This window comes from Nilaparvata lugens, chromosome 3 (assembly GCF_014356525.2).
Source record: "Nilaparvata lugens isolate BPH chromosome 3, ASM1435652v1, whole genome shotgun sequence".
NCBI lineage: Eukaryota > Metazoa > Arthropoda > Insecta > Hemiptera > Delphacidae > Nilaparvata > Nilaparvata lugens.
Window position 1 is genome coordinate 17,766,059 of NC_052506.1, and position 15,240 is coordinate 17,781,298.

Genomic DNA, 15,240 nt, shown 5'->3' on the forward strand with positions numbered 1-15,240 from the left:
CAAAGCATGTCGTCCAAGTCAATATTTAGGTCTATATGCACCATGTTCGTTTAACGCTAACGTAGTGGTGCATATTAGTGGTGTATATAGGCACTAGAAGACATTGATGCATTTTTTATTGTGTTACATTCCTGGTTTAAACGAATAGCTGATGTCTGTTTAAACTTAGATCTTGGGGCATTTAGGCTTTAGTCTATTGGCACCTGCTCCCGTAATAAACGACTTTTTTCTTGCAACTTTCTTTATGAAACTAGCATTTGGTACATGCAACTTTTTTACATCAAAACGTCATGCTATAACTAAACTGACCACATTAATAAAAACCTAGAACCATTCATACATAATTAAAACTTTTTATTCAATTAATTATAAAACAGTTTAACTGGTCTACAATACATAAAAACCCAATTCATCACTTTTGAAAGTGAAACGTTCAAACGTTTTTATAATATACTCTGAATAAAACAAGCTGAGACTTGAGCAATATATTCACGTTGCCGAATTGTGTGAAATTATAAAGTTCACATACAAGCCCATATTATCTTTTACATCATAGTCAATGTAGGGTTGTCATATGGGGGTTTTATGTGAAGATCACAATTACGCAATAACGATATTTTGTCCAAGTCTCAACTCATTCTATTCAGATTATAGAAATAATTTTTTTGTTAATATTTATTAAATTTTGTATTATTTTTTATTAGTAGTAAACTACACAATAGAAAAGTATATGTCAATTATAACTAATATGAAGTTTATTACTTCAAATTATTTTTTCCCTTAATGAAGAAAAGTTTCTGTATCAAAATTATTGTTTTTTTTTATCAATAATTTTGATGTAACTAGCTCACTGCGTGGAAATCATTAGGTAGTTGTCAGTTATTTGGTTAAGGCATGTTACTACTGCTTCTAGGATTATTCGTTTGTAAGTGCTCAGTCTCTTCAGGTCTATTATCAGGCTCATTTTGACTGGGGTTTATAAATGGGACAGGAGTATGGGGACTTGAAGACATTGGCCCAGGAGTAATTTGTGCTGGCATGTCTACTCCACTGTGGCTACCGCGAGGAAACGATGCAACATTATAATGCATTGAGCTAGAAGAAGGCAGTGAGCTGAAATCAATTGGTTCACTCACTGCAGTACGAGCTATCTCAGCACTTGTTGTCTCTCTATCCTCCTCCATAGGCATCAGCTCATCAAAATATTTCTCATCCAAACCTGTAATCTCAGGCAAGGGACTTCTCGAATACAGGCAAGGGTGGTGAATTGAAGATGAAGAACTTGAACTGCCTTCTGTCAGTGTGTTAGATGCTGTCCCTGGCTGCATTGATTGGTCTCCTTCTCCTGCTGATGGCTCTTTCTGATAACTTAATAGAGAGAATGTTGAAGCTGGTTCCGGAATTGATGCTAAGTCTTCATTTCCAACTTCAGTATCCATTGATGTCGTTTGATTGTTATGAGAAGTACTTTTTTCCAAGTTGGATGCAGTTGGCTGATTGTGGAAACCTGCAGCTCCACCCTCTGCAATCTCCAGTGCTGAGACAATACTGAATGCCTCTGTTTCCCCACTACCTTCCATGTTAGAGCTGTCCAAACCCTCCCTCACATTTTGCAAAGATGAATTTGAATGAAACGAAGATAAGAGTGATTCTTGTGTTGATGGTGTGGTTGGTGTTGCTTTCTGCTTAGAAGATAGATCCATGGAACTCATTGGTCTGGATATAAAGTCTGGACTTGTGCTTTGAGACGGAGTCTTCGTCTCTTGACAAGAAGTATCCTTTACTGGAGTTAAATGTGGATTGTCTGATGATGAACGAGGAGATGTTTCAGTTTCAACTGGAGAAGTTGCAGCTGAATGAACGAATGAAGATGAAGAGGAAATAGAAGGAGAACTTGACCAAGGCTGATTTGTAGGAGTTGAGATCCTGTACGCTTCATCTCCTGGGTAGTAGAAATAATCAAATTTATCAGTTAGATATTTATTAATTGATTGTTTCACTTGCTTGATTGGTGTAACCAAAGGATTAGTATCGGAATCAGAATCATCAAATGGGAACAACATATCTGCAAATTGCACAGCAAATTCCATTGGTCCTTGTACAGTTTTGGAAACATTAGCAGGAGGCGATGGTAACTTTCGTTTGCGTTCTGGTGAAACAAATTTTCCTGCTTTTTCAGGGGATGTGTAAGGTGTCAAGATGCTCGATGATGATGATGATGACGAATGTGACTGAGAACCAGATAAGTGTCTTTCAGCTGCCAAATTTACAAAATCATCCAGTGACCTGACAGCTTCTTGATGTGTTGTGGGTGGCTCTACTGTATTTTCTGAGACTTTAGGGACTCTGAGACTTATGGGTGATTTTTGTTTCAAAATATTTTTCCTTGATCCTATCAATCTTTTCACTTTTCTTGGTTCATGTTCCATGAATTCATTATCTTCATCTGATGTAGCTGACTGCTCTGGTGATGAATGTATCTGAATTGATGATTTTCTTGTACTTGATAAATCTGATGCAGAATGTATTCGATGTACTGGCCTTCTGGTCTGTGGTTGATTTGATGTAGATTGCATTTGAATAGCTGATCTACTAGTACTTGGTTGATCCGGATCAGAATGCATTCGCATTGCTCTTCTGGTATGTCGTTGATCTGGTGCAGAATGCATTTGAATAGCTGATCTACTGGTACTTGGTTGATCCGGTGCAGAATGCATTAGCAATGCTCTTAAGGTAATTGGTTGCTCTGGTGCAGAATGCATTGGCAATGCTCTTAAGGTTTGTCGTTGATCTGGTGCAGAATGCATTTGAATAGCTGATCTACTGGTACTTGGTTGATCCGATGCAGAATGCATTTGCATTGCTCTTCTGGTATGTGGTTGCTCTGGTGCAGAATGCATTTGAATAGCTGACCTACTTGTACTTGGTTGATCTGGTAGACCATATGTTTGCGTTGCTGCTTCTTTTGTCCTTGGTTGATCTGGTGGAAAGTATGGTTGCATTCCTACTGTTGATGTACTTGTAAGAGTTTGCTCTGGTGGGAAATATGGCTGCATAGCTGCTCTACTTGTGCTTGGTTGATCTGGTGGGAAATATGGCTGCATAGCTGCTCGACTTGTGCTTGATTGATCTGGTGGTAAATATGGCTGCTTAGCTGCTTGACTTGTGCTTGGTTGATCTGGTGGAAAATATGGCTGTATAGCTGCTCTACTTGTGCTTGGTTGATCTGGTGGGAAATATGGCTGCATAGCTGCTTTACTCGTACTAGGTTGATCTGGTGGAAAATATGATTGTATTGCTGCTTTACTCGTACTAGGTTGATCTGGTGGAAAATATGGCTGCATAGCTGCTCTACTTGTTCTAGGTTGATCTGGTGAAAAATGTCTTGACGTAGCTGACCGACTTTTACCTGGTTGATCTGGTGAAAAATGTCTTGACGTTGCTGACCGACTTTTTCTTGGTCGATCTGGTGGAAAATGTGTTTGTACTGCCTTGTCATGGCATATCTTTGGAATCTCTTGATAACCTTCACCAGGAGTGGGCCTTTCAGGGGAGGTTGAAGCACCAACCAATGAAGATCTGAGCAGAGCATTTTCTCGTCTTTTTCTCACCAATTCATCTTTAGCCTCAAGCAAGGTTGAAAGACGCATTGGTAGGGTAAATCTCGTGCGATCTATGAATAGAGGTGTGGGAGGAATGGTCAGGCGTTCTATAGTTGCTGTCGATGGAGGCGATTGAATGTCTCCAGGCTTGGAAGTCCATAACAGTATAGGATGGTAAGGTGTTGAGCCCCTCAATAAGGTACCTAATGTAAACTGTGAACCACCACCTGTAAACATTAAAAATAGTTTTTTGACTTCACAATATTCTGATTGAGTTTTAATGGGAAGAATACCCTTTTTAAATAATGATCATTTTCGTTTATGTTTTAAAACTTCACCCTTATGCATGTACATACAACGTATTATTATACAATCATCGTATTTTTTGCATAATGTTCAATGAAACAGATTTTTTATTGCCACAGTGAAGCACACGTAGAAAATAAACCTTATAAGTACTGCTGACGGCTGACGCTATTCATGGAGATTCTGTATCACTAATTGAACCTGCTACGGCAGCCATCAATTTCCGTTAAATTACATTTTTATGATTTCTCCACAAATAGGAAGTCATATGAATATTTTATCATTAATATTTTATATTACATTTCACTTCACATAATTCGGTTATTAGTGGTGATATCGTGTATCTGTGTTCCATAAAAGTATTATAATAATCAATTCAGCTTAATAGATGAATAACTTCTCATGTTGGCGTTATGCGACTCTCAAACCCGGTAAGAATAATTTTATAATGAAAAATAATGAGTAATATTCTAAAAATACTTACACTGGCAGTCCTCGCTCTTGCATCTTACTTGTATGAGATATATATCCATGAAATCTGCAAATAAAATGCATAAATATCATGTCAGCTTAAATTTTTCAAAACCTGATCACTACCTCCGTAAACAAAGCCGTAGTGCATTCGTGTGACGTCAGCACAGGTAGGGCTCCTAAACCAATGAGAATTCCCTTTTTGTGTAGTTGAGAAGTTGGTATTGTGGTAATTATTCATATTGAATGAAAAAGACTAAGAAATTGTCAAAAAAACACTGGTTTAAATCAGTGGTTTTTTGAGAATTTCATAGTCTTTTTCATTCAACACAATGAGAATTCGTTGATTTCAGCTGATCTATATTAGCTAGTGATTTTATTGGTGTAGGAGCCCTACGTGTGCTGGCGTCACACGAATGCACTATGGCTTTGTTTACGGAGGTAGTGACCTGAAAAGTCTTACCAATCTTTCAACGTTCTGGCCGCTATAAACTGATCATTACTTGACAATATTATAATATTCAAGCTTCAACTTTTTGTATGTGACCTATTGAGCTAAATGAACCTTAATAGGTAAAAACCCTATATGGACAAGAATCAACTTTACAAATTCGATCTCTATTGATCACTTGAAATAAAGAATGAATGGAATTCATTTTGATCAAATTATTATTTTGAATGAGATTTCGATTCATTGCAATTAAATGAGATAGGCCTTCAGTAGAGAATCATAAAAATGTATCATGTTGTAGTAAGTTAAGTTGTAGTAAGTGAATCTAACCCTGGATGAAGACAGTATTAGCAAATAATATTTCTTCACAAGGCTGACAGAAAGATCCTCTTTCATGGTGTGTGCACACAGATAGAGCGGTCAGGCGTTCAGAGATCTGCGGTCCACGTTTTTACTATGGACAAAATGGCGGCGGTCAAATACTAGCGTTTTAGTTGTGAATTACTCAATTGAAGATAAATTTAACACAAACAAAAACTAGACAGAGAAATAGTATTTGTAGCTTTAGTATCCTATTATATTAAGCGAGCAATTTTTGTATATATTTGGTTATTTATATATTTGTTAATATATTGTTTATATATTTTGGTTTTGGTGCCTGTGTGTGAGAGAGACAGAATTATGTTTAAATATATTGCAATCAATCAGCGGATCACATGAGAAGTATTTATTTATGTCCAACGGATCTAGAAAACGGCTCCAACGATTTTCACAAAATTTAGAACATAGTAGGTTTATGATATAAAAATTCGATTGCATGTCTCATCCCTGGGAAAACTCGCTGAAGGACATGAAAAGGATAATAATTATTTATCCTTTAAAAAACAAATGATAATTTCGTCGTCTGTTGATAACGGAAAATGCGAGTGTCTGTGTGGGAGAGAGACAAAATTATGTTGAACTATATTGCAATCAATCAGCGGATCTCATAAGAAGTATTATCTGGCAATTATAGATAAACCGACTTGATCAACCTTATCTGATTTGTTGACATAACCAACGATATGATTTTTTCAAGATCAATTTTATTTAAATTAGAGTACTTATATCAACATTTTCAAAGCTAATCATTATTTTACAGTTTTAAGTGATTACTGAGTGTTATTTTGTTATTAAAATTGGTTTGTGAAAAATCTAAATTCGAACTTTTCTGTTTCCAAATGTTTGGACTGAAAATTGGAATTCAAAACTGTTCTGTATGGAACATAACCTACTTTTTGGACTACCGTATTTATAGTGTATACATAAAAATTCGGGGAAGAAACAGTTTTGGGCTGTGCCTATTGGTCCTTCCCCAATCAATCGAAAGAATTGTGTTCTTTGTATCAATAAATGAATATTATAAACTATGCTTTTGTACTCTGGAGCGAAGCTCAGTGCCCCGATATTCAATCTTATATGCGTCTCTCTTTCTCTCCGAAATCAAAGATGATTTCAAATTTGTTTCTGAAGGTAGGAGGATAGATGCTTCACATACAAGAGCCGGAGAAAGTACTTCAAGGATACCCAACCATCGAACCACTTTTTAGTCAGTGGCTGTCGTGCATGGAATGCACTTCCTGTTTCTATCCGGTCCATTGAGAGCCGAGCGAGCTTCATCCTGACTTTAAAAAAACATCTTTTGGAACAAATGACTGAAACTGTCCAGCCCTAGAACGATCACATGACAACCATCCCTCACCCATCCCACCAATACAAACCTATAAACCTGTTATAGAATAAATTGTATTTATTGTATATTATATTAACTCCTGTTATTTTAATTATCCACTGCATACTGCTGTATATTATTGAAAGTTGATTACCCTGATCTACTTTCAGCCTACTCAATTTTATTAATCAATCATTTGATCTTATTTACCTGTATAATTATTTTACTTTATCAATTTTCAGTTTTTTTCTCTCAAATCTTCATATTAATTAAAATTTTTACAATATTTTCATTTACAAATTAATCCTTAGTTGAATTAATGAAATTAACGTTTTGGTAAAGAGTTAGTGGGAAGGATATTTTGAATATTCTTTCCAAAGAATGGACATTGATATGTCCGAAGCTCCGCCAATTTATGTAGATGCATAACAAAGTTTGGAAAAATTGGACTTGGTGCATTTTTCTTGTACGCCCACTATATTGAATTAAATATAATCATCAGAAATACTCTTATTCATTGTATTTGTAGTGAAATTATATATTATAAAAGTGATAATTTATTCAAATTATTGAATCTTTCAAACTATTTTGCACTGACACTATCGGTGGGTGCAACTGACTGCTGAATTGAAATCTGGTCACTGAAAATCTCATGTGGGGCAACCACCACCCAAGTGGGGTCAACTTGCCGTAACAGTGACGGTTATAATAATAAGACCAACTGTTATTGAAAGCACAGTATGCTCATAAAAACTTAGCAATCTTAGGCTAGATATGAAATATAGGAATTCATGTGTAATTAGTGTATAGGGATTAGTATAGTTACGGTATTACTAGGAAATAATACACAAGTTGTTATAATATGATAAAAAACAGTTTATTAATACTTTATTTAATTATAACATACAATTCAGTATTCAGTCTCAATGATTTTAAACAAGTCTCTAAAACACAAATATATTATTAGAATACTAACAAAAATGATTTTGTGACACCCACAAAACTAGCATAGCATAGGTACTAACAGTAAACAATCCGTCATGCATCTTTTTAAAAATTCATGTTAACTGAATTTTGAGAATTGAAATACTTGATGACTGATAAAAATGTTTCTTAACTACAATAATGGAGAGAGGAAATGAATTAGCAACATCTAAATGTAGATGATTCTCCAGATTAGAAACTAATAGCAGACAATACAGGGATTCGAGTGAAGGCAGGGATTATAGACATTTCAATTTTCAGGTAGCTGTCTCTATTAAATGAGATGATTTAAATCATACGACTCATTTTCAGAAACTTATTATTCAATGGAAAGTGTAATTTTGGAAATTATTCTATGTAGGCCTAAAGAGTAATGCTTTTATGGTTTTTATACGAGTTTGAAAGAGGTCACTTCCAATAATTTGGTAATTTCATCTTGTTGGCACTAATACTGAATTGATTATCGGTGGCTTATATCTTATGAGTTGAAATAAATATTAATTTATTTTTGTTTTTCAAGTTTTTCATAAAAATATTTGGATCGCTTTCTCCAAAGTTGGATCTACTAATTAACCCGTTCAATCAATATTAAAGGTCGCATTTTCTATTACAATCTATTCCAATCGAGTCTGCCCTAGGTTTAAACAATTTAGTTAAATTTTCTGGAGAAAGTGACCCATAGCATTATTTTAATTCTCTACTGTTTTTACATTACCGTTGAAGTTATTTTACATTTTTCTGCGTTTTAAAATAGTTTAATAATTTTCTATTTACCCTGGTTTTGTTACACGGTACCTTTGTTAGGAATAATATTGAGGATTATTAGGAATTATTTTGCTTAAATAATTATTTAAGTACCTATGAATTATTTAGTACAAAATATGATTAATTCCGATTCTTAAGGAGGATATTATAACGGCGATTTAATTATTGACCTTTAAATTTCATAATATCATTCTCAAATCACATTTTATACAATTATATTAGTTTCCAGGCTTGAAATAGGTAGGTACCGTACTGTACCTACTTGTACGTACCTGTACGTATTTGTACCTACTTTGAAATATAACGATAAAATATATAGACTATAGTTTGGCACTACATGAGTTTCTCTGGCTTCATTAAAGAAAACTACATATATTTCTCAAAATAAAACATAACAAAGAAGGATTTATTGATTTACATTTGGGAAATATTGAAATAGGTGATAACTGAAAAGTAGACCGCAGGCACAGTTGTTGGCTCCAGGTTAGATGATGCTAAGTCGTCAGTCCGTCATTTTTAGGGTGTAGGATCGAAATTGATCCTGAAATTGCTACTGTAATTGGATTGAGAAGCATTATTGCTTTGGAATTCGTCTTGATAATCTAAAAACAGACAAAAAGATGTTTGCTGCAAAACAAGTATGCATTACAAGATCTTTTCTATCGTACTAATTAGATTAACAATTTTACATTACTATCATTTCCGGGAAATAATTCATCATAATGATTGTCAATAAGTTAATAATTATTCGACTTTCAAACACTGTGCTCTTGAAGAGTAGTATATAAAATAAATCGTTAACAAAATGATCCAAACTGTTATTTGTATTCGACTCTGATAATGTTTTGGGTTTGATATTCAATATTAATACTTGAAACTATTTGATTTGAAGTGAAGTTTTAATTTAACTGACGAACTTTTAAAAAATAGTGAAAAATATTTTCGTAGAGCTAATTCCTGCAATATTCATCAGACTAAATACTTGTCATAACATTGTCAAACTATTTCTATCGAAAAAAGCACTTAGCAGAATAATTGTAAATACTTTTCTCATGAAAGAATATAATCAATAAATCATTGATAAATTGCAGTAATACAATAGCCTACTGTGGTGAGAAACAGTTGATAATTCATTCCCAATACACAGTATTACTAAATTAATTTCAGTATTGTATTCTATGTGTTTAATCTATTTCTGATGCATTACATTTTGACAGACCACCATCACCAATTATGAACATTCATTTTAACAAAAAGAATGAGTTATTACTTAGCTAAAACACACACAGACTTCAGTGTGAATTGTATGTCATAGGAATAATAATTATTTATGTTATCATAAACTCACTAATTAAGACTAAATACCTGAATAGAAATAGCTCTTGTAGAAATAGCAATACTTATTAGAAATAATCGAGTGAAATTTTACTAATCAATTAATCTGAGAAGGTAAGCTAGTCTTCATCATTTGAACGAATAAATTAAGTGAATTTAAATTAATGAATAATCGATTCAAGTAAGTACCTAGATAGTTAAAAATAGGTTTATCTTCTTTTATTCAAGATATACATTTTCTTGGACTGTCACAATAATAAAAAAATGTTAAATTATGATACTTGTTTTATAATATAAATTGAATCTTGAGACCATTAAAAATATTAATATTAGTACAAAGAAGAACTTACTATCTAGCTATGCAACTACTAACAGAAAATCCAGTACATGAATGATACACAAATCTCCATTGTTACAAACACATCTATAACATACAAAATATGGCCTACTATATTCATATCATAAGATATGAATACTTCCATATAGAACTATCTATTAATATTAATGATACTTGAAACGGTAAGTAATATCGTGTGAATTAATAAATATTGTACGAGTATGAGGTATTCTGTTCCAAAATTAAACCTAGTGACTTTCAAAACTGACAAAGACGTTTCAATTTATTGTATCACATTTTACAATTCAAAAGCCATTTTTTCTAGAATTATTTAAAAATATAAAGCAACTCTACTCTGATTAGTAAGTTTTAATTTACATTCAACGAACGCATACTGTCTATGAATAAAACACTACGACACAAATATAAACATGTTATTAACTTAAAATTTGAGAAAGAGCATTTTATAAAGAACGCAGTTTATATAAAAAATGTGAGGTGGTTAATAATAAAAAGTGAATGGAAAAACACATTTCTCAAGAAAAATAAAAGGTATTTCAAAAGGAGGAAAGTTGTACATGATTTCACCTCAGAACTAATAATATAATATTCACCTTTATATAGAATTTATGTGTGTATAAGAACTGGAAAGGCTATCTTTAGAAACTTTATAGTGACTTGAAAAAGCTAAAAAAAGTTAAAAAACAGTCTCTTTCCAGTTTTAACGGTCTCAATTAGTCTCATTTCAGTCTCAAACAGCCTCAATATATTTTTAAATGATATTACATTTTTATCTATTTATGCCCATAGGTTTCATTGTCAACGACCCAATTTAATGGTGTATTCAATCAATCGACCTGCATTCATCAACTTTGCATGGTTGCGTTCTTGATAAAATATCCCGGCAAATATGATATATAGATAAGATTATAATAACTAGAATTACAGTAAGAATATTCGAGCTACAATGAACCCATGTTAAAAAAATAAAACACAGAGTACTGTTTAAAATACAGTTCGTTCACTTTTCTAAGGCATGTGGCTCCACATAAGCTAATTTTACAACTCAAGTTCCCTCATTTATTCCCTCATCGATATTAGTGCTCAGAACGTCCAGAAAATATACAGCGACATTTCTATCATTATATTGCAATGCAACCCGTTTTTGCAATAAAAGATCTAACATTTTTAATTATATGCATTTGAGCAGTTTCGTTTAATTAGCTTAATATTTAAAACGATATTATTAGAGCATGATGTATTTACAGGACTACTCAATAGTTTTTGAATGAACAAACTAGTAAAGCATTTCGTTAAAATAAAGAACCGAAACAATTTTGTTAAAATAAAGAACTGAAACAATTTTGTTAAAAAAGGGCTAAACATTAAGTCTTAGAAGAATCAATTAGTGCTCTTTTGTTGGAAAAACCAAAGCGTATTAAAACCAGGAACCGCGGCCAACGTTCGAGAAAGAATGTAGGCCCAATTGATTTTTGAAAATATTACAACTTGTCAAAGAGGTTTAAACACGCCAGAACAAACTTCACAATACCATCTTATTTTAGTGATCATGTATTTTAATTCTGACAAATGCGTAAACTCTACCATAAGAACAAGAGGTGACCTATTATAATTATTTTTCGTTATTCGGCCGCGGTCGCATAAATTGAAAAAATACCCTTATGTTGTACAAATTGTATTAAAAAATTCTACCAATTCTATAATAATATATTGTGATATTGTACTTATTCGATAAATAAATTATTATTAACTTTCAAAACTTAGAAAAGTGAACAAGCTGTGATGTGAGATACATGTAAATTGTAAGTAGGTCTACCAATAAACTAGACTACTGGCCGTTATTATTGCTGGTTATGGATAGCTGTTGTACTGCGAACAGTACTAGCGAGAAGGGAGGAGGATAGTCTTCTTCATCACTGTCGTCGGGCTCACCTGTTTGGTGGGGGTAAGGTCGGCAAATGGGTGAGTTGGGCAGAAATCCGACCACCGGAGTGTATGCGAAAGGCTGTGGATCCGTGCTCTTGTTGCCAGCGCACTCGACTACCACTCGCACCTGGACTGGCTCTGTGATGTCTGTGCGCAGGTACGGAGGCACAACGCACACCAGGTGACACTGCAACGTTACAACATTTCATTTGCGATATTTTCAAACAAAAACTGTTTGGAAATAACTATATTAGGTCTACAAGTGAAATAAATATTATTTTACAAAGCTGCCTTTAAAAAAATAGTGTTTGTCAGTATGTTACTGTGTGATGAATACATTGGATGCGTATTTGTGCAATTGCACGCTTCATTATGCATGACCAAGCTTGCAGATGAGAGACTAAGATGGTTCGGACATATTTATAGGATGGATGAAACCAGAATGCCAAAAATAGTGCTTAAAGAGAAGCTTCACTCGAGAAGAAAACAAGGAAGATCAAGAATACGATGAGATTCTTGAGATAAGGGATGATTTGATAAGGATGGGTTATAGAGGATGGAGGGGATTTATAATGGATAGAAATGTTTGGAGGAATGTTGTGGAGGAGGCCAAAGCCCACAATGGGCTGTAGAGCTATAGAAAAAAAGCTTGCAGATGAGAAACCAAAATCTGGAAAGGGCAATATGAACACTCACACTGAACGCTTGCACTTGCTGTTACGTTCAGTGTGAGCAGCTACATGTACTTGCACTATACGGTACGCATTCAATGTGATCCGTCAAATTCCTTGAGATAATAGGCAAATGTTTGAAAATTCACATGCTGCCTTTATAGAAATAGTGCTCAGTGTTAAAAATTGATTGGGATACAGTATAAGAAAAATATTCTATCTAAAAAAAAAAAAAACAAACAAAAACGGGTGGCATTGCAACCTGATTTGCGTGATTTTTAAAGAGACTCTGGCCCGGTTGCACAAAAGCCTAGATTAATCATTATTAAAACTTCTCTGATTGGTTCTCATGGCATTTATCTACACGTTAAAAATGTAATATGGGTTGGGCAACCGAGCCTCTGTGTTAAAATTCATTAAAATTTGAGATACAGATGAAGTTGTCTCTCCATGCTAAACAATGTTATCTCAGTTAAAAGAACACAAGGTGGTTCTGTAACAGCTAATAAGATCGTTAAAACACTTGATTTTCGATACGTGACACACTTTGAAAGTTTTTAAGATAGAACACATTACAAGAAAAATTAATATTTTACAATGCTGCATTTGTAGAAATAGAGCTCAATAGAGCTCAGTGTACAAATACATTGAGGTATAGACAAAGTGGTAATTATTGTATCTCAATGTTAAAAACATGAGCCATTCCGTCTATTTTTTCCCCAACACTCGATCGCAAAACTATAAACACCACTTGTTTTGTGCACTTTTGCAAACGGTTCCAATAATCGATACCAGTACCATTTCCAATAATAATATATGAAGGTGATCATAACCCCCTTGAGAGATAATACAGAGTGGGTGAAAAGTCTGAGAACGGCTCAATATCATATACACAAAGGTTATATGACGGTGGGGATCCTACTCAAATTGAAAATACTATGTACTTTACTTATGACTTCAAAAATCTGGTTCGCTATCTTGGATCCGCCATATTGAATGCAACTTTATTTTTTTTAAATAGGAAGGTGGACATGCGATACATGATTTTGATACGAATTTTCAAGAAAAAAAAGAATGACGAAAACCGCATATCGATATCTCAAACCGTTTAGAAGATATTCACATTATTAATCAATACTATTCAAAGTAGAAAGGAGAGAAAAAAGTCCGAGAACGGCTTTATATCTCATACACAAAGGTGATTTGATGGTTGGTGTGATCGGGGATCCTACTCAAGTTGAAAATACTATGTACTTTACTATGACTTTAAAAATATGGCCCACCATCTTGGAACCACCATATTGAATGCAACTTTTTTTTAAATAGGAAGGTGGTCATGCGATAGCCTACATGATTTCGATACAAAATTTCAAGAAAAAATTAATGGCGAGAGCCGCATATCGATATCTCGAACCGTTCAGAAGATATTCACATTATTAATCAATATCATGCATATACAGAATGAAATACATGAGTAGTATTGATTAATAATGTGAATATCTTCTGAACTGTTTGAGATATCGATGTGCAGTTTTCACCATTCATTTTTTCTTGAAATTTCGTATTGAAATCATGTACCGCATGACCACCTTCCTATTTAAGAAAATAAAGTTGCATTCAATATGGCGGATCCAAGATGGCGGACCAGATTTTTGAAGTCATAGTAGAGTAGTATTTTCAATTTGAGTAGGATCCCCAATCACACCCACCATCAAATAACCTTTTCCTATACCAGGGTACCTTTGAAAGTGACCATTTTTGCACTGATTGCAGGCCGCAAAGAATCACTTTTCCGCTCTAGTGCGCAAAGTATTACTTTGCGAACTCTTAATACTTTGCGTATAATCTTGCTGCCATCCCAATCAGCTGTTGACATTGTTGGTGTGTATTTTGATTGCGAATTTGTTCTATCTATATTTTTTCTGATTTTCAAATAAATAAAAATGAGAACTCATTAAATTATACATTTTGAATATCATTAATTATTCATTATTTCAAATAATATTTTTTCATTCATAAATTGATTGGTTGAAAAATTATTTAGGAATTAAGATTTACTCAAAATTATTAAAATTTTCATATTAATTGGATTAATTTAATTTTTAATTTGAATAAATTATCGATTATTAAATTTCAATTGGATTATCAAGTTTAAAATAAATTAAAGTTGTTATTAATAACAAAATTATACAGACAAACATTTGATGGATTTCAACCATCATTTTACTCATAATCAACCACTTATCATATTCAATGGTAACTGTAGGAAAATTTAATGTGAAATACGTGCGCAAAGTTCCTCTGCTGCACTCAAGAAACCATTCCAACCTCGCCTATGGCTCGTGCGTAAAAAACTGCTCGGTGCAACAAACTGTCACTTTGCGCACTAGTTGCACAAATAACTATTTTGTATGAGATATTAAGCCGTTCTCGGACTTTTCACCCACTCTGTATAATATTGTATGCAATTAATGTGCTAGCGTTTCGCAAAATTCCATAGATGGCCAGCTCTCGGTAGCTTTATTTTCTATCTCGTTTGGTAAGTTCCACAAATTGCTATTGTAGAATTTGATTCATTGTTTCATCCAATATAAAAATATTGACAATGGGAATGGAGAATTTGAGTCAAATCTCACCAACATGACCTAACACTTATAGAT

General features: G+C 33.6%; 1 protein-coding gene across 4 annotated transcripts in view; it reads right to left on the reverse strand.

The window, feature by feature from the left end:
• Positions 1-337: 337 nt before the first annotated feature.
• The window catches only part of LOC111049316 (mucin-17), a 40,395-nt gene continuing 25,492 nt past the window's right edge, over positions 338-15,240 (reverse strand). For all 4 annotated transcript variants that reach the window (XM_039423133.1, XM_039423134.1, XM_039423136.1 and 1 more), the window contains 3 exons: positions 11,916-12,096; positions 4,393-4,446; positions 338-3,829 (listed from right to left, as the gene is read on the reverse strand). In XM_039423133.1, coding sequence (XP_039279067.1) covers positions 888-3,829; positions 4,393-4,446; positions 11,916-12,096 — 3,177 coding nt within the window. In that variant the 3' untranslated portion in view covers positions 338-887. The remainder of the gene's footprint in view (positions 3,830-4,392; positions 4,447-11,915; positions 12,097-15,240) is intronic.